Genomic DNA, 23,040 nt, shown 5'->3' on the forward strand with positions numbered 1-23,040 from the left:
ACTGGACTTGACTTTAGTAGCTGGTAGTAGCCTAATTGCATTTAGAATTGGTTCTAAGTAAAAATGTGCGAAGACAGTTTGGGAGTATGAAGGATTCTGTCTCAGAGCTGATTAATCTGGAGTGCACTGTAATGAGGAGAGGGATGACATGGCAGTCACTTTGAGAAAGCAGAAGCACCCTATTGGCACACTTTCCAATGGTACTAGAAATAGGATTTCGGTAGCAAAATACGTACTTCTGAGGTGTCAGATGAAGAAAGTATATCCTTAACAGCTTAGAGAAGAAAGGGCGTTGAATTACAAAGTGATCAAATGGCCTTGGCTCCCTATCTCTGTTACTACGCTAACATCTGAGAATGTTGATAGACTAACTTCACCTCTTTTTTTCTAGTTTCCTCAAAAATAAAAGGGATTTCTTAAAACTCATGTTTAGAAAAACATCAGACAACATCAGAAACTATGTGAAAGTACAATTAATTTTACCCATGCAACCACAGGTCATTAGCAGTCCCTGTTTTGGCTTGGAATAGATATGTGGATTATAGGGATACACAGGTATGCGTAGATGCATCACTTCGAAGATAACAGATCAACTTCCTGGGAAGTTAATGGGACTGGATTAATTCTAGGCAAGATGATTGCACTCACCGTAGACTGCCTTTAAACTCAGTGGCAAGAAACATACTGTGTAGGCAATACAGAACTTAGGTGTGTTAGTTGCTCACTGAAGCCATTTCTCATGATCCTTTATCACCTCCCCTTTAATACAGGGGGGCCGGTGCTGCACTCCCCGCTGGGAACCACAGTTAAATGCCTAGAGCTGGTAAGGCTGATCTGGGCCCTTATGTTCCTCGCAGCTCTCATCCGACACGAGTTACAGGGATAAGACATACGGCAGTTCAGAGAGACCCCACACCTCCGAATGCCCATTGCCAAACATCCGCGCCACAGGTGAGGGCTAGGCAAGTGGCCTGTGCCAGGGCGGCAGTGCCCGAGGGCCACGCCATGGCTGTCTTCAGCCCACTGTGGGCCCTGACCCTTACGAATGGGGCCCTGAGAGGCCCCCAGCCCACGGGTTAGGGCTGGCTGAGAGAGGGGCCTGGGGCTGAACTGCAGCAGCTCGGGACGATGGTGCAGCGTACGCGCGCACGCCTGCGCACGACCACCGGCAGTAAGCGCGCGCTCACCCCCCCACAGCTGCGCACAGGCCGCGCGCGCGAGGGAGGCAAGGCGCGGTACACACCCCTGCGCCCGCACCGAGGAACAGCCCCGCTGCCCGCGCGTTTGCACGCCTGAAAACCACCCGCTCGCGTTCACGCAGGCACGCTGCCACACGCCTATCTACACGTTCACACATACGCATGCCTGCGTGCGCATTTATTCGCACTCCCACGGCGGCGGCGCCGCAGCCCCGCCCCCGGGCCCGCTCGCCTCAGGGAGTCCGTTGGAGCGCGAGGGAGCTCCGCCCCCCCGCCCCGCCCCTGCTCTCGCGAGATCCCTCCCACCTCCCTCGCCCGGGCGCCTGCTGTGCTGGGCGCGTGGGTCACGTGACGGCGCCCGGGCGGGCCGGGTGACGTCAGCGGTCATATGACCCGCCGGGGCCGTCGCTAGTCTCCCGAGCGCGGTGCTCCGCCGCCGCCCCGCGCCGCCCTCGCCCCCTCTCCGCGCTCCCGCCGGTGCCGCCTCGCCCTGTCCCCTGCCCCCGCCATGGCTCGCGCGCGGGGGCTGCTCGCGGCGGCCGCCCTGCTCGGTAAGGAGGGGGGCCGGGCGGCCGCGGCCTGCGGCGCCCGGTGGGGGTGCGGGGGGGCGCCGCGGCCTGGGGTGGCCCCGGGGCCGGAGGCGCTGGACGCGGCACCTGCGCGCCGGCTGTATGTACCCGGAACCCGCCCGCGGGCTCCCACCTGCCGTTGCCATTCCGGGGCGGTAACTCTGACCCGGGGGGTCGCGGGCCTCCCGGGGGCGGTGGCGGGGCATCCAGTGGGGCCGCGGCCTGTCCGGGGCGGGGGGGCAGGTCTGCCCGCGGGGGTTCCCCGCCGCAGCGCCCGGCTGCTGGCAGGCGGCGGGTCCTTCGGGGAGGTCGTCCTTCTGGCTCCCCGCACCGGGCCCCTGCGGCGCCCGGCAACCTCTGACAGCCGCGGGAGGTACGAGGGGAAGCGTGGAAGGAAGGCGGCGGCGGCTGCTGCTGTGCTTGGCTGGGGGGACCGTGTGGCGCCTGGGAGCGCTCATCTCGGCATCCGCGCTGAATGTAGGGACAGCGCTCCGGGAAGAGCCTGAAAATACGCCTTTACCTCTCACGAGGCGTGGAAACGTGGGAACTACTGATGCCATTGCTAGGAAGTAGCTCTTTTCTGTAGGGCCTGTAATGCACCCTTACTTAATGGCTTTCATCCTGCCATATCTTGAGTGAAATCTGAAATGTCGCTGGAATTGAGATATTTTAGTGTCTTAATGAGAAGGGTTGTTAGTGCAGCAAGACTGTTTTATGAGGAAGTGTGTCTTGCTTGTTTACTGATAACTACCTTGCTTTAGGTTTTTTGCTTGGAAAGCCACATCACGCGACACTTATCAAGTTTCTGAAATGTGGCTTTGGCAGCAAAGGAAACTTCTTCAGCAGCTAGCAAAAATATTTCCTAAATAAAGCAGCGGTTGAGAACCGTTATCTGCCTTCTTTTTGGAGACTAAGACAGCCTTTGAAACTCTTCTAACATTTCTTTAGTAGTAAATATCTTTATTGTTGTTGACAGTACTTCAGTTTCTCTGTTACACTGAGCCTGAAAGGTGTCATTCACAAGGGGCACTGAGCAGTTCAACTGTCTAGCTCTTTGTGAGCCTGTCTAGCAAGCATAGTGACTTACGGTGCTATCAGACTTGCTTTTTAGGATTGCCATCTGCAACTTAAGTGGTGTTGGACTGATGTTATGGTGAGAATTCTTTGTATAGCTTGTTTAATATAGTTAGGGTTTAAATGAAGAATTGCTTTTGTTTGTTTTCTAATCAGCCTGCATATTTTTTAAGTGGTACCAGAGATAATATTTTCTGGGACTGTAGTAGTCTTCCCCTGCTTAATTAGCAGTTACAAACATAATTCGGTGCATTTAGCTTTGTCACTTTCTGGCATGTAAAATGTGTTAGGTTGCTGCAGCTGAGGCAACAGACTGGTTTGTTTTACTACAGAGTAACTATTTACTGACAAATAGGGCTTTGTACCAGTGTCTAGTAGCTGGGCGTTTCTACATAACTTTATTCTACACTCTCAGGGGGAAAATTCTGTGGTGCAAATAGAGACCCCTCCTTGGAGTACAGATAGCTTCCACCATCTTCTGCCAGCATGTGGGACTTGGGCGGTGGTAGTGAGGGGAGAATAATATGAGATAGTGAGAAGATATGAGCTGAATTCTTTAGACGTTTGCAGCCTTTTAGTCATCTGAGTGAACACTGATCAGGTTAAGGTAATGATCACAGGAGGCTGAAGGATTAGCATGAGTGGGTCAGATGTGAAAGCTTGTTTGGCAATGCCTTGACTTTGGGACAATAGAACATTTCTTTTTATTTCCTCCAGAATACCTCACCACACCTCACTTACTGTTTCAGTTTTCCATTCACATTAAGCAGCAAGCACTAAGCTGAATATTTCATATGTCAGCATTAAGTATTTAGTGATGAATTTCCTCACAAATATCAAACGTGCATATGGAATGCAAAAAGGATTTCGGTAATACAGTGATAAATACAGGGAAAGGGGACTATGGGAAATGAAGTACCTCCCTCAAACTTAGCTGTTGCTTTTTGAAATATGGGGGAAGATGGTGCTTATCTGCTGTTGAGCACAATGGGTCAGTTGGGTTGTATGCCAAACCCAACAGAGCTGCTTGTGCTCTCTGACTCCTAGAGCACCTGTATTTTTTTTTTCCTTACTGAAACATAAACACATTAGGGAAAACATTTCTGAAAATTTAAGTTTAGAGTCAGACATGGATTCAGTATCAGTGAGTAAATAAATGTCTGAGACTTGGGGAAGGAAAAATGAGTTTGAAAAGGTAGCATGATGCCATCTCAGGGTTATTGACACATAATCCATGTGTTTCTATTGCACAACTCTAGTCCGAAGGGTAATTTCAAACCTTGCTACCAATGTAGGGATAGTTGAGAGAAACTTGGATAATAAATTCCAGCCGGTGAGTAATTTGGTGTTGTATTGTTTTCCTCAGTTCCGGCATTGCTAGCTGTATGGAACTGAGACAGACTATAAAGCAGTTTTCACAAAATATAGCTGCTTTTATGTTGTGTGACTTTTGAAACATTGCTTTAGCAAACGCTGCCCTTAACATAGTGTTTGCTTGATAGCTTCTTTAAGTGTGTTGACACAGTCTCTAAGGATCTGAATTTGTGTGCTAGTCCCAAGCCTGTCATCATGTGATAGGTTACTCAGCTTTGACTTCGGCAGCTTTTCTGACTTGTAAAGTACCTCCTTACTTGCTGAGTAAGAGCTCCGCAGGCTCCCTGACATGCCACTGTTGAGATACGCTCCTGAGGTTCCTATTCAGGCTGACTTGGAGGTTTCATTTTTGGGGTAACCTGCTTCTGGATTGTTCTGTAGTGAATAGGATGATTTCTAATCAGCAGCAGATGATAAGCTGAAGAATTACCTCTAGGTACAAAGGAACCCTACTCAAAGTAAAGATGGATATTTTATTGAGATGTTAACTACTGTTATCTCTGTTAAGCCTTTCTATGTCTTAAAGATTTCTAGCACTAAGAAGGCATGCCTTGCCTTTGCTTGTTGCAGCTTAACTGCAACAGTTGGTCTTTTCTGTCAAGTCAGACATGATTATTTGGAATTTCTTTGAGAAAGCTTGGTGGCCATAACGGATTTCTTGGTATTTATTCTCTTAAGCTTGGCAGGAGACCCCTTTGGGTATGTGAGTGGCAGTAGTTACAACAGGTATTTGAACACTTTTGTTGCGTTATCTTAATTCTAAATTATAGGCCTACTATTTTAAAATGTATCTTATGTTTTCGTAGATCAGGCTTCCATGTTTTTTGTGCATCTGACTTCAAGATGGACTGGTACCCCTTTCAGTTTAAGGGTAACAGTTTCTTAACCTTCTCTGTCACTTGACACCACCACTGGCTGTCAGTACTACTTTTTCTATTGTAATTCAAAGTGTGAGAGTGTTAGTAGCGCCCTGGCAGTAGAGTACAAAATTTCAAATGTGGTTCAGCTCTGCACAGAGGGCACTTGTCTAGCTGTTCCCTCTCCAGTGTTCAGGCTTGAGCACAATAGTCTGCACTTAATACATTTCGTTTTCTTGTATTAAACTTCAGTGGCTTGTGATTTCTTAACAAGGCAGAATTCAGTCTGTGTAATATGGGAACACCAGTCTTCCTTGACACGGGTGAGATCTACTCTGTTCTCGATAGGACTAGGAGAGTGGTTTACTCGGGCAGTTGGTTTATTATCTTTTTTCCAATATCCACTCCTCTGGGGAGGCTTTCTCTTTAAATTGTCAACACAGTGCTCATTCCTCCAAAACATTGTTTGGGGCTGCCGGCCACCTTGAAAGATGCATGTTAGTCGCTTGGTGTGATGCAGTAGCACTAACCAGAGCAAGTGCAAAATCAATTTGTGTGAATGCTGGAAAGGGTTTAGCCATGGGAGTTCAGACCTCCTGGTGGACTCATGTAATCAGCTGCTGTAGAGCTATCCCAGGACTTCCTTCCTCTAGATAGGAAACCATAAAGAAGCTTCATGTGACTGAACTTGATGCAATTGTGCAATTCTCTGGCCAAATGGCAAGTGTACAGCTGCTAAATAGCCTTTCCTTTATAATGCTTTGGTACTTTTATAAATTTGTTTATAAAGACAGAGGTTATTCATCTGCAAACTTGAATTGAGAAACAATTACTACCTTAATGGAAATCAACAACATCAAAAACAATCTGAGACTGGGTGAGTTTGTCCTTGTTAGCTGGCAAGGATGCATCTTCTAAGGTTGGATCAGGAACTTGATATAATTGGGTGCTGCACCTGCACAAGTGCAGCTGATTCTCTTCTCCCCTTAAGTACTCTCATCCGTCCTTGAATTAAGCTCTGTTCCCCCTTTCCACCCCTGTGTTTGTGTTCAAGTGTGTCCAATAGCAGCTGAAGTGAGACCAGCCTTGTCTTTTCTTGCTATGCTTTCCAGACAGCCAGTGTTATGTCTTCTGAGTCCATTGGTGACAGGTAAGCATAACTCATAGTTTTATGCAGACCATCTTGTCTCACGCAAAGTGGTTCATACATCAAGTCTGTCAAGGGATTTTCCTGCTTTCAGTTGTTCCCCCAAAACGTTAGGGTTAGTAAATAGTGTGATCTTTCAAAAATATATTTTTTAAGTTCTTGTTTTTCTGTGCTATCCCAAGGTAGTCTAGATCCTGGATCCTAAGCAAGTGATCTTGACTCGGCCTTCTGAGAAAGGACTTGTACCAGGTGTTCCTCTGGGAGTGGTGCTTATGTTAGAAGACAAGTGATTAGAGGAGACCATAACTCCTCAGGGATTTTTCCATTCTCTTCTCTGGCGTAGACTTAGGAGTCTAAAGTGGTGACTGAAGTCCCCACTTTGTTCACAAAATGACACTGACATGACAGGATCCTTCCAAACCATCAGAATGAGTAAATGACTAGGCACTTCTGTTCACATGTACAATGGGAAATAAACCTTCTTTAGACAAGAACCAGCATTTCTTATCTCCTTGGATTAATGCCTCATAGATAGCAGTGTTCGCTGTATATACCCGAAGAACCCAAAGAACATCTGGGCAAAGTGCAGGGCAACACAGCAGTGCTGTAGCTTAGGTACAGAATGATTGTGCAGTGCTGGCATCTGTTAGCAAGCATCCCTTACCTTCAGAGTACTGCTGTGCAGTACTGGGGCAGGCTGTAGCCGAGCAGTGTCTTTGATATGTATGACCAGGCCGTGGGTATGATACCCTGCGCCACTGTTGTGGTGCTTGTGGGGGGCGGTTAGCTGGGCTACGCTGCAGCTGTGGTTTTCCTGCCTAACACCATAGCCTCTCAGCATAACTGCAAACAGTCCCATGCACTAGATATCTGTATTGTTTAAACTACCAGGGATGTGGAATATGTGCCCAGGTGGATTTGGATGGCTTGCTGTCCTTTCTGCCAAGAGGGAGGCAGAAAAATACTAAAGTTTTTTATTTGTGCAGGAAAGATGAATATAGTAACGAAATCCAATTTATGTAAAAGTAGCTTTTGTGTTTGAGATCCTTATTGTTAATGTTCCATGTTTCTAACAAAAATTGAAGACAAAGTCAGTCATTAACTATAGTAACTGAAGTCCTTTTTGCAAGCAGACAGTGTAAACAATTGCCATTAATATATGTTTGCTTTTTTAGAGCACAACAACCATTAATTTTTCTCCCTTAATAGGTTTCCATTATATGGGAGAGTAACCGAAGGGTAGCTGTGCTTGGCTAACAGGATTTCAATTATAAAAAGGTTGAAACCTGAAGCATCTCTGTGTGGTCAAGAGATGGGAATCCTGCCATTCTAAGCCGTATTCAAAAGGGCTCAGATTTAGGTTGTTCAAGTGTGCTAGATTGTTTTGTTAGCTTTGTAGTTTTCAGTTTAAAACAAACTTAACTTTTTGAGGTAGATTTCTTTAAGACAAATTGTTATATAACCAAGGAAGTCTTAGTTTTGTTTGACTTGTTTATTGTATCTCAGTGTTAATACACTCTGCTTGGTTTTTTGATGTAGGTATGTTAGATAAGGAAGGATGCTAGATTTAATTCAAGTCACATATCTAGCTGTTGCTTCAACAGTTTTTACCTTCAGTCTTTTCTTGCATGAGACTGTAATGTCAGAATTGAGGTGTAAAAGGAAAGGTTATCTTAAGATTTTTCAACTGAAAATATGCAGCTAGAATAAATATGTAAGCAGCCCTTTTTCGCAACCTATTGGAATACAAAGGAAGCATCTGAACTAAGTGTAATTTCTTTGATGCGAGTACATTTTTGACGATTCCTCTACTAGATATCCATAAAGTAGTATTTCCAGCCAAGGGAATAATGAACTTTACAAAACTTACTTTTTGCTTTTGAAAAGTCTAGGAGCTGTTCAGCTGTGTAAATCTGAAGTACTGCACTTCCTCTGCCACAGATAGTTTTCAAAAAGGGCACTGCAGTTTATTAAGAGCACTTAAAGTCTGAAGTTAAGACACTGGAGGTTGTATCAGTTTTTGTGTTAAATAGTAGAGAATGTTATTGTTATGAGAAGTACAAGGAATATTCTCAACTTGTAGATATGCCGTGATAAAATTGAGCAATACTTTATGTAACTTAATTAGAAATATTCCCAGGACAGATTGATTCCACATCAGTTTGCTTTTCTGTATTCTTGACATTTTGACTGTAGGCTCTTACTATTTGTGGGCTGGTGATGATTCATGCATTAATCACTAGTCGACACTGAAACTGCCTTCACAAACTCAACAGCTGCTTTCCTGCCAAACCCAGTGAGCTGTTCCTCTGCTTTAAACTGGCTGGAGTGAAGAGTAGGCAGGACCTTCTTTCCTTCAGTCTCCTGATTTGCTCTCCAGTGGTTTTTTCTGGTTTTTCTTTGCCCCTATATCTCTTATGTTTCACTCGGTTCCATCTGTATTCCTCTCCATCCCTGCCCCAAGACCACGGGAGCAGATGATGCTGCAGCACAGTGCTCTCTCTGATCACCATCCGTGTATGTGTCGGCTTACTTGCAGTGAAACAGCCCTCTTGCCACTTCATCGAGGACAGCTCAGTGTCTCGTGCTTAATGCTTCTGTCTCATCACTGACACTGCAAATACAGCAGCTGCTGAACATTTCTTAAGAAGGAATATAGTTTTATAGGGTTTGTTACACACTAATGAAATCGGGATTCCTATCATGGTGTGAACTTAACCTTGCAAAAATCTAGTAGTTATGCAGGTGGTATTTTTTTACTGTTTGTTCAGACCTCTTATTCTCTATTACTTAAACTTGCTGAGGGTGGTTTGTCAGCTCTTCATTCCCATAATCTATCTGCCATTTGGTGCTTTCTGGTACCTCTGCATTGTCTTTTGTTGTTCTCTGAATCATCTGGAATGGGCAGGTCCGTCATATTTCCCTTTAGGTCAGCAGCATTTTCTTAATTGTTTTTCAGTCTTTTCTTTCCCCTTTATTTCTTTTTAAAACTGATTTTTTTTCCCCGCTTCTTTTATTCTTTTACTGCCTATTGTTTATTTGTAGCTTTAACATTGCCAAGTTTTTTTGATAGCTATCAAACAAGGGAGTCAGCATGCCCAGTGAAGATTTTCATTCTAGCATGTTTTCCATTGGTAGTGTCAGTTCAAGTAGCTATGGACTCTTATTCCCTTCCTCTATGCTGTGCTAGAAATATCTAAGGAAGTGTAAGCAGCTTGCTTTTGAGAAAATAAGTGCTTAGGTAAAATGTAAACAAGTTCCAGATGTAAATTTAATTGAAGGAAGCTTTGCAAATTGAAACTTCCATGTGGAGAAGCATTGATTATTTCTAGCACTGCACAGAACTGCAATAAATAACAATTTCTTTGTGAATATATGTTCCTTAGTGAACATTATGACCTGGGCATAAAGTCAAAGGTAGGATGATTTTGCTTTGAAATACCAGTTTTCTACACTATCCATTTTTAAGCAGTTTCTTCTTTCTGTCCATCTGTGGTTTCAAGTCTAGAAACTTTAAACAGCTGGGTAAACTGTATGAATTCCAGCTTAAGTTTTGGCCCCCTTTGGTGCTGGGGGAGGATATATTGTTGCTGAGGTGAAGGCAACAAGGGAAAATGCTTGCTGAGTGCCAGAGAAATTGTTTCCAATGTGTTCCTGCAACTGAAGTGCCTTCTACCCAAGTCCAGCTGACAAAAGTCCAATTTTTCCTATTAACCGTCTTAATACAATTGTATGCACCATAGTTTTGTAGTGAAAAGTTTTAAAATAGGGATTTGCTTTTTGAAAACTTCTTGGGGAGGGAAGCTAGCTAATGGATAATCCCTCAGCTGGATCTTTTTGCTATATCAGCAGTTGAATGGATTAGCATGTTTGACTCTTTAAAGCTTATTGGCTTGAGATAGTGGTTTATGTGTTGCAGCTGCTTTTTTTTTTTCAGGTTTTCTGCAAGACTGAAGTTGTTGCAAATGCAACCCGATAAAGTGCTAGCATGAAAATGGTGCAGGCTTTTTGCAGTGAGGTTTGCTTCAGATGTGTGTGTGGTGACAAATTGAGAATCAGAAAAATAAAATGTTCCTCAATAAAGAACTCGGAGCACCTTGCTATGATTTCAGATACAGGAGCACTGTCCAGTTAGCCCTTACCACAAATGAAGTATGAGATAACCAGCTTTCTGGCTGTATCCAACCTGCCGCAATGCGTCCCCACTTCATTGTTAGTGGATGCTGGCCTAAATCCGTGCTGCTGTCAGAGAGGACGATCCTGTGCTCCTCTCGCCACATGTTCTTACCCTGTTAAGTCAGTACTAGTGTGGTCAGTTGTACTAGCACTCTGCGCGCTGGGGCTGGAGGGCAGCGAGTGAGGGGAAAAGCTGTGCTTTTGTCAGCAGCTCAATCTGAGGTTAGTTTAAACCAGTGAGGAAGACATAACCTCAGTCCGTGTCAAGGTCTTGGCCCCCATCCTCTTCTCAAGTGCGGAGAGCGTGATGACAGTAAAGAGAAGTTCTGGCAAGGGTGGCATGCTCCATCATGCTATTTTTGGCAGTCCCTCCAAAACATCTGCAGTCAATCCAAGCTTTCTAAACGCTGCGTTCAGTGCATGTACAGCTGAGTGTCTTGGTACAGCGGGAATGAAGCTGTGTGGTGTGTTGCAGGGGGAAGGCTGAGTGCTATAGGCCTGCAGGATCAAATATGCTATGTCAGTTCTGGCTGAGGCTTGCAAAATAGTTGCTGTGTAGGGTGAACACTGAGTAGCTGCCTTGAACAGTATGACTGGTGTTTGTTGCAAGTTTTTCTTACCCTCTGAGGACCCAGCATGCAAACAGTTTTGGCTTGGGTGCCTTTGTCTTTTTATAACTGGGGTGTTAAATTTGTCCTATGTATGCTAGGGATGTTGAAGCTAGTATAGAGACCGTTAATGCCAGAGTTTCCAAACTCAACTGCTGTTTAGGATGTACTCCTAAAATGTACAGTTGTATGTATTTGTCTCTTGGGGATAAAAAATAAAAACTTAACGTGACACCAGGTTAACCACTTGTCATTCTTAACAGGCTTTTTACAGGCTTCCTCTTCATTCGAGGTGAACGATACAAGTGGTAAGGCCTGCATAATCGCTGATCTGACAGTAGCCTTCTCAGTGGAATACAAAAGCAATGGGCAAAAAGAGGTAAGGGGGGTATCTCACTGCTTGTCTCTAACTTGTGTTTATAAAATGTGTAGTATTTCTGCATGTGTGCAGTATTTAAACTTTGAACAAATATTTAAGCATGAAAAACTGCTTCAACAAAGATTTCCCCCCTCCCAGTCCTGTTGCATCAACTTATCTTTATTACTTATGCGTCTTCTAATTAAACAGGGTTAAGGCTGCCTGAAACTATCACAAACAATACATGTGTGAAACTACTTTTGTGACTGAAATTCTACACCAGCCCTATTGATAGCTAAAATGGCTTTCATTGGAACTGTAAAGGCAAAAATGCTACCAATCGTCTTTTGGTGAACTTGGGTCATATTTACATGGACTAAATCTGAACTGAAATGGCTGTTGGCACGTAGCTGTTAAATGTCCCTGAAATGTGTGATCTTCTCAGTGAGCAAATCTCTAGCTTTCAGTGCATGTACAGACTAGTGCAGTGCTTACAAGTTGTTCTATGTTAATAGCAAAAGCCTGTTAATGGAAAGTTAAGAATTTTTATTTACAAATACTCCACTCTTCAGTTTACTTTTTCCATCTCTTTACTACTGAATAGGAATTGTGGTTTATTTATAATCTCACTGCAGTTGCATGTTTTGAGGCACTCTTGTTGAAGTTGGTTTTTTTTCCTAGCCATCAGTGTAATGTGAGATTACAAAAATCCTACTGCTTTTCCAGTGGTGCATTTGCTATGTGTGATTTTAGCTGAGAGTTATATTGCATAGTCCACTTTTTTCAGTGGTGCTGATGGTCTGAAATCTTGCTGATACTGGTATGCCAAGTGTGCAGTCAGAGGTGACTGCTTTCATAACATGCTTTTGGCTGTTTCTTCTTGTAAGCAGTAAGCTCAAAACTTTCCAGTAAACACTGTATTGGTCTTTCATGTACCAAGTTACTTCTCAATATATAATAAACTCAAAGTATTATAGCCAAACTATCTGGGCTGTACCATTTGCTTTTGTTCTTACCCAATTGTACTACAAGAAACAAAGCTTAAATTCTCCCATTTTTCACATGTCCGAGTTTGCCAGATTTGATTCACCTAGTACAGAAGTACCTGCAAATTCATAGTGCTGGTTTACGGGGGGAAAAAAGTCTAAGAGGTGCTGTGAGTATGCACTGTTTTGTCCTCAGATTTCAGAGAGCAATATTCTTAGAAATCTGAGTGCCGGTAGCATGCTACTTGCTGTATACAGGTATATAAGTAGACATCTTATAGCATGTATGAATGTCAGCTGTGTGTTTTGTAACAGTTTCGTAGCATATTTATAAAGCAGTAAAGAAAAGCTGTTACATCATCCCATTTACGTGTGTTTTGTTTTCTACCCTACAGTTTGCACACTTTTTTCTTCCACAAAATGCTACAGTAGAGCCACAGAGCTCATGTGGTAAAGGTAACACATCTCATCCAGTTCTGGTATTGGGTTTTGGAGCAGGACATTCATTAAGCCTGAATTTCTCAGAATATGCAGACAAGTACCAAGTCGAAGAGCTAGTTTTCCACTACAATCTCTCAGATGCAACTTTTTTCCATAATTCAACTGCAGGTAAAATGAAAACTTCCTGTTCTCATTGTGTAACCCTTCCAGAAGTATTACTGATTTGTTTCTCTAAATACTGTTACATACTAATGCAATGTAATCTTTTCACAGGAGAAGTGAAGAGAGTATCACATAAAACTATTATTCGGGCATATATGGGCACAAAATACAGATGCATCAACTCTAAGCACGTCAATATGAAGAACGTGAACATTACTTTTAGCAATGTTACTTTGGAAGCCTATCTCACAAATGGCACTTTCAGTATGAACAGTAGGTATCTTGTAGTAGAAAATGTACTTGGTGAGCTAATATTTCCAATAATAGATTATTTCTTCTTAAGTCCTGACTAATGATAGGTACAAACTGTATCTAAAGCTCTGATAGCAGCATCTTTTGAAATGAATAGACCTGCTTCAGGCTTCTTCTGTAGGTGTGTCAGCATCCATGACTAGAAGATAGTGCACTGTGTTCCCATGGGTTTTGTACAGGTATTAGGGAACATTCCTTCTCTTCATGAGTATTTATGGGTGTAAACATATGCTGCAGTAAGTCGAGTGGGCACATGGCCAAAATCCTAGTTTATGAAGTGTCTGACTTCCAAGTATTATGTCTCTACAAAAGTAGTTTGAATTAGTTACTGTGTGCTTTGGGGAAAATTAGTGATATAATAGCAGACAATAGAGAAGTGGTCTGTAGGGAGCAGATATGTACATCTTCCTACAGGAGGCCTTATGTAAGCTGTAACAGTGATGTTCTTTCTCTGTCAGGCTCAATCACAAAACTACTTTTTGTCCTGTTTGCTTGTATGGAAAAGCATTTTGGAATTTCACTGCTATAATGATTAGAAGACAAAGTACTTCATGGTGTGTTCGTGTCCTTCGCTTTTGTGGCAACACTTTTCAGTTTACATGGCTCTTTATGTTTGATCGCCCATGGTATCTTAGGGAGTGATAAATCTTTGGCTTACTTTTGGGGCAAATAAGAAGTCTGATCTTCTCTGAGAAATGTAGAACTTTTCTTTCTTGTGCCATTAATCCCATTTATGCATCTGTTGAAATGAATCTTAGAAACTAGGGTAGTCAGTGCTGGCATGTGATGGATACATTGAACAAGTGCCTTCTACAGGAGTATCTATACCTTGTCCTATGTCTCTGAAAAATACCTTGCCTGATGCATGAATAATACTGGAGTTGACTTCTTTTTACAGCTGCCTCACATGACTGGCTCAGACTTCAGTGTGTATCGTTCTCTTGATCAGTCTTTTCCATTCAGTGAACTAGTTTGCAGCAAAGATGTGGACCTACATTTGTAATTTTAAAAAAATAACCTGATTTATATTACTCCGGTCTTCAGAACTATCTCATTTTTTTAAGTATGATATCTTGATCCAGTTATTAGACTGAATAAGTATGGTAAGTGATCAGTTATCAGCAGGCTTGAACATAAGCCATGATACTGGGAAAAGCCTGTTTTTAACTTCTATACAACTTCAGTAAAATATCCCTACTGTGTAATAATTTTCCTTTTAACACCACCTATTACGTGTTCTTACATAGTCCTTGGGTTAAAAAAAATCAATATTGCATTATTTTGGGAGGGTGTTCCTTATGCAACACAAGTTTGTCAGCATTTGTTTTCTTTTCTATTTCTAATTACTTCTCTTCTTTTTTTAGATTAATATAAACACTTTAGTTTGCCAGGATCACTTTGCCGGAGTTGCTTTTCTTCCTCCTGTGGTATCACTGTCTTGATGAAACTATTGATCCTCAGGAAAAACATCTGATTTTCTGTGATCCTGGGGTAGATGCTGTTTGGTTTGAGTTCAAGCTTTTTGGATTTTTTTAATTTGTTTTTGTTTGTTTCCACATTCCTGTTATCAATACTGCCATGCTCAGTTTTTTCTTTAAATTATCATCATCCCTAAGTTTTGATTACTGTCTTGGGACTGCACCCAGGTATTTTTTTTCTATTTCTACTGCACAATGAGCTATGTCTCCTTCTTGTTTGTTTTTTTTATTCAGATGGTTAAAGAATTCTCACTTTATTGTCTTTTAATATTGACCCTGAAATCACCTTGTTCCTTCCAGATCAGTTCCCTCTTTCCACTCTTGTAGGCTTGAGGCTTCTCCTGTACTTTTGGCAGGTAGTTATTGATAAACTTTAGATCTGGAATTCTCCTTTAGCTTTTTTCCCTGCATCTCCTTCATTAGCGGATATTTCTGCTGGTGATCTGGGCAAGGCTCACTGAAGGGAAGAAGAGTCAGTATTCAGTGCATCAGTAGTAATGGTAACTTCTGTCAGGGTACCTAGAAGCTAGTGACTGAGGTTATGGTAGTGATCATCTGCAGCTCTGAAGGAGGCTTTAATTTTATCTGTTGGTAGTTGTGTCAGTTGCTTTCCTGTAACTGTCAGAAAAAGACATGAGAATTTGTCTCATCTCCAAATCTGTCTTGAAGAGTTTCTAGGAGCTGTGCTGTAAATCAGTTCAGTAAAAATACTGTATCAAGACTCCATCTAGGACAAACTTCCACTTAAAGCGATTTGGTTGTTTTCATTTCTAACTTGAATAAGAGGCTTTATGTGTTGGGGTCTTGCAGATGGGGGGAAATTCTCCATTGAAGTAGCAAGTAAAGCTGCTGTTTGGTTTATTTGTTAAGAAATTAACACATTTTGGGACCTGACCATTATCTGTTAAGTCTACAAAAGACAGGGTCAGGCCTCCAGTCATCCACCTTCCCTCTGTTCTTTGACTTCCCAGAAGCGGAGTAGAAATAGGAAAGTGTGCTACGTGAGTCTGTGTGAGTTCAGAGGGTGTGATTAGAGTTCTTCTTTCTGAGCCATAATTGAAATTTAAGTTGCTGTTTAAGTTCAGAGGCTATTTATTAGATATCTAGTATCTGCAAGCTATGTATGGATTAAATTTTAGAAGTAGGCCCTTTGAATCAGAATTGACTTGTGCTGCAGTTGCTGTCGTCCTTATAAAGTTGCAAGCTGTTATCCCTGACACATGGAGATGACCTTGGCTTGGAACATGGAATCCTCTAATACAGTAATGTCTTTGCTATGACCTTTGGTTTTGGCTTAGATGTTCAATGCAGGAACCTTCTTGGCTCCCAGATCAAGTTAAGATCTTGCTGCCAGGTGTTTCTGAGTACTCTGGCAAATAAATCAGTCACTGTTCTTTCTCTCTCCTTTTGCCTTGGAAGTTGCTGCTGAACTGAATGAAAAGAGAAAGCAGTCTTAACACATATTCACTCAGCCTTGTACCGCTGGTGGTGGGTGGCTACTAACGCAGGACTGAAGGGAAGGATGGACGTGAGACCCAAAGGGAGAGGATATAGCAAAACATTTGCCATCAGAAGCAGTGTCTTAGAATCCCTTTGTTAAGGATAGAAGAGCCACAGCACTGCTATGAGGACCTGAGAGGTCCAGTAGTACTTTAATGTTACTGTGGGTATTGTCAAAATAATACCATAGGGTCCTCACAACCTGGTAGTGTAACTGAGGGAGGGAGGGAGGGGAAGGAGAACACGTCTGGGAGACCACTTCTAACAGTGGCAGGAGAACTGTTGCTCTGCTTCTAGCACACGAGTGCCCAGAGTGTCTGAGGGGTAGTCATCTCAGCCTTGCTGTTAACATACAGCAGGAACGCTGGCTCTGTCAACATAGCAGTATCTTATTTATCCTGACTTGATGGCAAAGTGAAATGACAGACATGAATAAAAGCAAATGTGGTCACCATGAACTTCTGTAAATAACAGCAGAGGTGTCATTTTCACATGCCAGGCTTTAAAAGTGTCTCAAACTTTGCAACAAGAGTTTAGGTAATGCTTTACATTGTGTTTCTTAGCTTTTATTATCTTCTATTAGGAAAAGCTACTTGAAATTGTGTCCTCCTTTCCTTTGAGGATTAAAGAGGTAGAGGACCCCACAGCTTCATTTTGTTTGGTAATGGCTGTTTTCCTTTCTCTCCAGAGACGGAATGCGCTGAAGATATGGTCTCTACTACTGCTGTAGTGCCTACAACTCCTAAACAGACTACTAGCCAGGTTCCAACAACTAGCCCAGCACCAACTGCATCGCCCCCAAATCCTGCAGTTGGTAAATACAATGTGACTGGTCCAAACGGAACCTGTGTACTTGCCTACATGGGGTTACAGCTTAATATCAGCTATCTAAAAAAAGATGAAAAGGTATGTTTTTTTCTTTAAAGCCTTCAGATTCCTTCTTTGGAGAAAACTTGGTAAATTATTATAGGCTAACTTTTTTTCTTTAAAAATCCCAGTTCTTTGTAGTGCTCATCCATGACTGTCCTCTATTTGAACTGTTGAACTTAGACTAGACTAGCGATGATTCTGACAGTTGTCTTCTACTGAAAGTGGTCATTAAAGATTTTTTCCATTCAGTAAGAGTACTGAACTTGTCTGTCAAATCCACTGAGTGGATATGGCCATTCCACAGAAGCAGTAAAAATTATCAAGATATGAGTAGGGGGAATCCTATTATCAAAGATGCCATCTAAACAAGATTTTTAAACTGTTAAATAGAATACAGGAATTTGGCCTGAGGCGCCTGAATGAAAACAGTGAATGACTATTAGAAGGGAAGATTATTACTACTGTAAAACTGGACAGGCCTGTGACTTAGTTAACATCCAGCTAGCACCAAAGAGGCTTGGGTTTGACTTTAATGCTTAAGAGCTATTTAATGGCTGATTTTAACAGCAAAAATGCTACATGGTTTATGTAAGATCCAGCTCCGGCACAGGTTCTTTCCCTCCATTGTTGATGCAAGGCCCAGCTTGCCAGCCCCATGGACAAACTTGTTACCTGCTAACTGGTAAGGCAAAGCTATGAGCTTAATCCCAAAGGGACTGCTGAAGGCCCTCAATAGGAAACAATGACCAAAGGTCAGCAAACATTTATGTTCAGTAAAGCTTTGTTATAAGGACCTTTGATCACAAGCTGCTTTTTCCTATCCCGTGGCTTAATCTGAGGTAACAAGGACAAGTGCAGGCAAATAAACTACACAAAAGCAGACATAATTTAAGTTGGATCTCGGTGATAAAGGACCTGGTGTGCGGAGCATGGCATCTGTATGGCATTTAGCTGCTTAATGCTGTATGTGGTGGTGCAAAGGAATCTATTGCATGTATTTATGATGATGACTGAGAGGTAAAATCATGAGCACTGATAGCTGGGGTGTGGCTGTACAGTAGCTGGTTATGGACTGTGTTTTAGCTACCTTAATTGTGTGAAATTCCCTAAGCTGTGTCCTGTAGCATGGCATTCTAGCTCTGCTGGAACAGCTGATTTCTAGTGTAATGACCAGTGAGGAGGTGACAAATAAGTTTTTTCCAAAGTCACATGAGGGTCAGCTAAGAGCTACTGCAGGTTTCTATTGGATTGTTCAGCAAGCGCATTTAACCCCCAGCCTTCTGCAGATACAGGACAGTATAAAATCATGTACCGTGGGCACAGGTAAAGCATTTTGAACTGAAGTGACGTGCAGGACGATCATGCTTACAGCCAGTTCCCTTGGTCATGTCAAGGCAGTATTTTATAGCTTGTTGCCCCCTGTCTAGTGGTGGTTACTAATGTTTTTCCTTATGCTGCTAGGACCAAAGAAGTTTAGTGTGGAGAAAGCAGCAGGTTATTAGCCACAGCCAGTCAGGGCTGCAGCAACCTTTGTTAGGCGTGCAAAGATGCCCTTTGTTCTTTGTATCAGCCTGATAACTCAGGTGCAGCTTACACCAGCCTGTAACTTTCACATGCATCTGCCCAGTTGTCTGTAAAATGTGTGGGCAAACACAGCATTGTATGCATGTGAGTATGAGCAAGCTAGAAGTCGACTGAACATACGGTGATGTATTAGTCTCTTCAAATGTCATAACTGATCCTCTTTTCTTATAGATGGGATTGGATTTGCTGAATTTCAGACCGCATAATACAACTTCTTCTGGGACATGCAGCAATACGTCTGCCTTCTTGAATCTGACTTTTGAGAAAACAAGGGTTATCTTCCATTTTGCATTGGTAAGCGTGTAGGGTCTGCAGGACTCCTTGTGTGGGAAAACTAATTGGGGCAAGTACAAGAGAAAAAAGATGCAACTACAGGAAGGGGAGGAAGTAATTCCTTTGTTTTTAATACTAGGATTTAGAGGGTTTAACACTTGGTAACTGTTGTGAGGAAAGAATATATACATGCATGTACACACACACGTATGGACAGAAACCTATTTTGTTTGGAATAGGAATTTCTTTTAAGATTATATTGCCTACTTTCTAAAGCTTCTTGCCCAAACTGGGAACAGTTCTGCTGTAGCAGAGGAATAGCGTGTGGCAAATAGGCATCTCATCTAATGGTACAAGTCTGGAGCTGGGTTGAAGTCCTCCTTAATATTCTGTGTACAGCCCAAGAGTCACGGACTTCTGTGATGGCTGGAAATCCTTATTTCCCACAGCCCTGCCCCAGTGCTGTATTAGAGCTGTGTACCCTTGAGGACTGAATCCACTGTGTTTGTCAGCTTCATGCTGCTTTTAGTAGTCATGGGATTGATCAAATGTGATCACCTAGACCTGTTGCTATTAAATGACTCTCCACATAGCTGTGGGGTACTTAGCTGCTTTGAAGCTGTATCTTTAGCACAGGTGAGATCATGATACTAGCCTGGTTAAGGCATGGGTGGGACTATACCTTTAGTGTGGAGGTCATCAGCAGTCTGAGGGGTAACAGTCCTCCTTTCTCTGCCCCTCTTCCCTCCCTCAAAGTAATCTTCCCTAAGGTGCATACCTTCTGTAGCTTTTCTCTCTAAAGTGCAACTAAGCTCTTTGGATGGTAATCCCAATTGTGGACTATCCTTTGAAAACCTTTCTCAAAATGCATGCAGAATTGAACCCAAATCTTACAGCTTATGTTGTGCATCATTATCTTAAATGACAACTACCGGTTTGTTTCTTTAAAAGAATGCAAGTACTGAAAAATTCTTCCTGCAAGGTGTGAATGTAAGCACGACTCTGCCTTCTGAAGCAAAAGGTAGGGACTTCTACGAAGTCTACTTTCAATGACTACTTCTATAAATATTAAGGGTTGCCTGCATTAAATAACCTGTTAGAAGTGTTGGGGATGAATGTATCAAATTTAAGCTCTATGAACTTACAGGTCCTGCTCTTCAGGATTCTGTAATAAGACTTTCTCTTACACAGTTCCAAATTTTGAAGCATCGAACAACAGCATGAGTGAGCTGAGAGCTACAGTAGGGAACTCCTACAAGTGCAGTGCAGAGGAGAATCTCCAGGTCACGGACAAAGCCCTTGTCAATGTATTTAATGTTCAGATCCAGGTTTTCAAGATTGATGGAGACAAATTTGGGGCAGGTAAGAGGTTTACATTTTGGGGTGGAACCTAAGATTTTTGAAGTGCACTGCAATATAAACATATAATATTCTGTAGTCAGGTGTCAGCTTGTGGGTGCTATGCCTTGTCTCTGCATGTTCTATTACAGATATTGTAAGGGCTGATAAGATGTAAGATGTCTGAGTTGAGGCTAGCGCAAGAAGTAAAAAAGCTTTGAAATAACTAGGACTTGTTCCTTGTGGTCCAGAAAAGAGTTCAGGAAGAGCGTGAACTTTCCCTCCAACTGTGTGCAGGCAGTTGTATGAAAGGGGCAAAGTTCTGGGAAGTTCCTGAGTCTTTTGGTTAGTGCTGTCCTTTGTGACTGTGGTTAGAGCAAAACAGCTAGGGGAGGAGTCACATGGATATATTTATGATGGCTAGGTGTTGCGTAACAGTAATGACTCTTGAGAAGGAAACAGTTATAAATCTCTATATTGTGCATACAACTAGTACTAGAAAGACTTCATCCTGAATGATCATTAGTGGGCTTGGCTTCCTTTTGGTTGTTGGCAAGCTAAGCTAGATGTTAACTTGAGCCAGTTTTATGTATGTGCTGAGAGTAGAAACTTGAAGTTCTGGATATAGCCATCTGTTGGTGCGCTAGTGCCTAACATGGATCTTTTTCTCTCTCTTCAGTGGAAGAATGTCAACTGGATGAAAATAACATGCTGATCCCTATAATAGTTGGTGCAGCCCTTGCTGGTCTTGTTCTAATTGTCTTGATTGCTTACTTGATTGGCAGAAAGAGGAGCCATGCTGGATATCAAACAATTTAATGACTTGCACTAAAATCCAGTGTAGATGAAAAGCAATTGCAAGAAGCTGGGAAAACCCACACACACGCATTTCCCCTGAGCTAAGATTGATATTGTAAGGGAACACCTTTTCTTGCAAATTGCTGCTTCTTTCAAGTCTGCTTTATTAAATGTGAAATCATCTTGCAGCATTTAACTATGCACAAAAATAACTCTGAAAATTCTGGTGTTTAATTTTGCTAACTAGTTTAAATATTTACCCACTTAGAAACAAGCTAAAAGTTTTCAAGGGTGCTTTTTTGGAATTGGCATATGGTAATGTCAGCTAAAGATTCCAGAGAGGGATGTTGCTAATTCACACTGACTCAATTTCAGAACTCTTAACAAAGGGAAAAGGTTCATTCTTTGTACTGCTGCCATCCAGTGATGATGTTATACTGATGATGCATTTAAAGAAATTTAGTAACAACTGACAAAATTGAAATTTAAAATCTAAACTCCACCTTGTCTTTTAGGTGTGTATTTTTTACTAAGCTTTAAACTCAATGCCTGGCATATGCAGGGTGTGAACAACGCAATACTCAAACCTTACAGGAACTCTTTATCATTGGACAACTCCCCTGTTTGATATTTTGATGCTATGCCAGCTTGTTAGGAGCTGGTACTTTTTTAAAATGGGTGTTATTTTTATTTACGTTTTTTTGTAAAGTGATTTCAGTCTCCTCTGTTGGAAGGTCCAGAGAGATCCTGTTACTGCACATGTGTACAATGTAGATCTCAATCTGCTGATTCTTTTGCTTTAAACTTGGCTGGGGGGTTGTACACTTTAAGGATCAGTTCTTATGTATGCATTGCCTGTAACAATGCTAATAAAGACACTTTTTTCTGTATATCTTAGTGTTGCTGATAACTCTTCAAAACATTTGACCATTTGGTAAGTGCTGAAGTCTTTGTTTGGCTCTGCTTTGAGAGCTTTAAACAGTCCTTAGTGTGCAGTTATATTAAAGAAATTGTTTTCTCTGTGTGGCACAAAGGTGAGGCTTAACTGTGTATGCGTCTTCAGAACAGTCCCTTGTTTTGGACTTTGTGCTTGGAAACAAGTAAAGCCTTCTGCATATCAGTAACCTGAGATCTGGAGGAGATAACTCTTACATTAAATTGCTGCTTGCTGAGAAATGTCAGTATATCGGTCTGCCCTACTAAGCATAGCTTTCTGAAAGTGCTGCTAAGATATTTAGTATAAGGACTGTGTAAATGACATTCAGTGTTTTATTTTGAAGTTGGATTCTTACCATAGGGTAGGAAATAGATGTCTGCTGAGGTCTGTGTGTTGTAATGTGCTTGGAAATGAACCTTTGTTTAAAGCTTCCCTGCCTCTGTCCTGCAGTAATGTTTTGGTGTTAACAGTACTAGCTACACAGGGCAGGAACCAAGGCACACTGAAACATTGCATAGAACACTATTCTTCTGACAAGGAGAACTGAATGCATGGCAGCAAGGCTGGTATACTTTGGACCTACTACCTTGAAGGTACCTGGAAACTATGAATTTTGCCAGTGGTGAAAAAACTAGTATTTCCTAATACCTGCTGACATAGAAGTATGGTACTGCTAATGTCCTCACAGTTCACTACTCAAGGAAAAAGGTATCTATCTCGTACCATAAAGGGTGGGATAGCTTGGAATCATACTGCTGAATAGCTGTCTATAGTTGTCTAGAAGAGCACTTGTCTACTTCCCCTGAAATGTTTGTGTTTTTTCCCCTACTGAGGAATAAAAGCAAATCAGCCTGGGGGGATGGGGGGAGATAAGCCTTCCTTGACAAGGAATGAAGATAACTTGGTGTAGAGTCTGAAAAGGAGTGTGGTGTTAAAAGGGGAGGCTTTCCACAGTAGTTGTTCAACAGGGAGAATAAAAAGCACAAATTGTTGGCCTCT

The 23,040-nt window shown here is 42.3% G+C and overlaps 1 protein-coding gene across 2 annotated transcripts; it reads left to right on the forward strand.

Moving 5' to 3' along the window:
- The first annotated feature begins 1,707 nt into the window (after positions 1-1,707).
- On the forward strand, positions 1,708-21,994 carry LAMP1 (lysosomal associated membrane protein 1). Of its 2 annotated transcripts, none has more exons than XM_059819480.1 (9): positions 1,708-1,750; positions 11,268-11,383; positions 12,744-12,957; positions 13,063-13,224; positions 16,930-17,147; positions 18,867-18,989; positions 19,920-19,989; positions 20,160-20,330; positions 20,986-21,994. In XM_059819480.1, the coding sequence occupies exons 1-9, from the start codon at positions 1,708-1,710 to the stop codon at positions 21,123-21,125; spliced, it is 1,257 nt and encodes a 418-aa protein (XP_059675463.1). In that variant the 3' UTR covers positions 21,126-21,994. The 2 variants fall into 2 exon arrangements, with proteins under 2 accessions (XP_059675463.1, XP_059675470.1); XM_059819487.1 differs by lacking the exon at positions 1,708-1,750 and adding an exon at positions 10,893-10,915.
- The last annotated feature ends 1,046 nt before the right edge of the window (positions 21,995-23,040 follow it).

Source organism: Gavia stellata, chromosome 1 (assembly GCF_030936135.1).
Source record: "Gavia stellata isolate bGavSte3 chromosome 1, bGavSte3.hap2, whole genome shotgun sequence".
Classification (NCBI taxonomy): domain Eukaryota; kingdom Metazoa; phylum Chordata; class Aves; order Gaviiformes; family Gaviidae; genus Gavia; species Gavia stellata.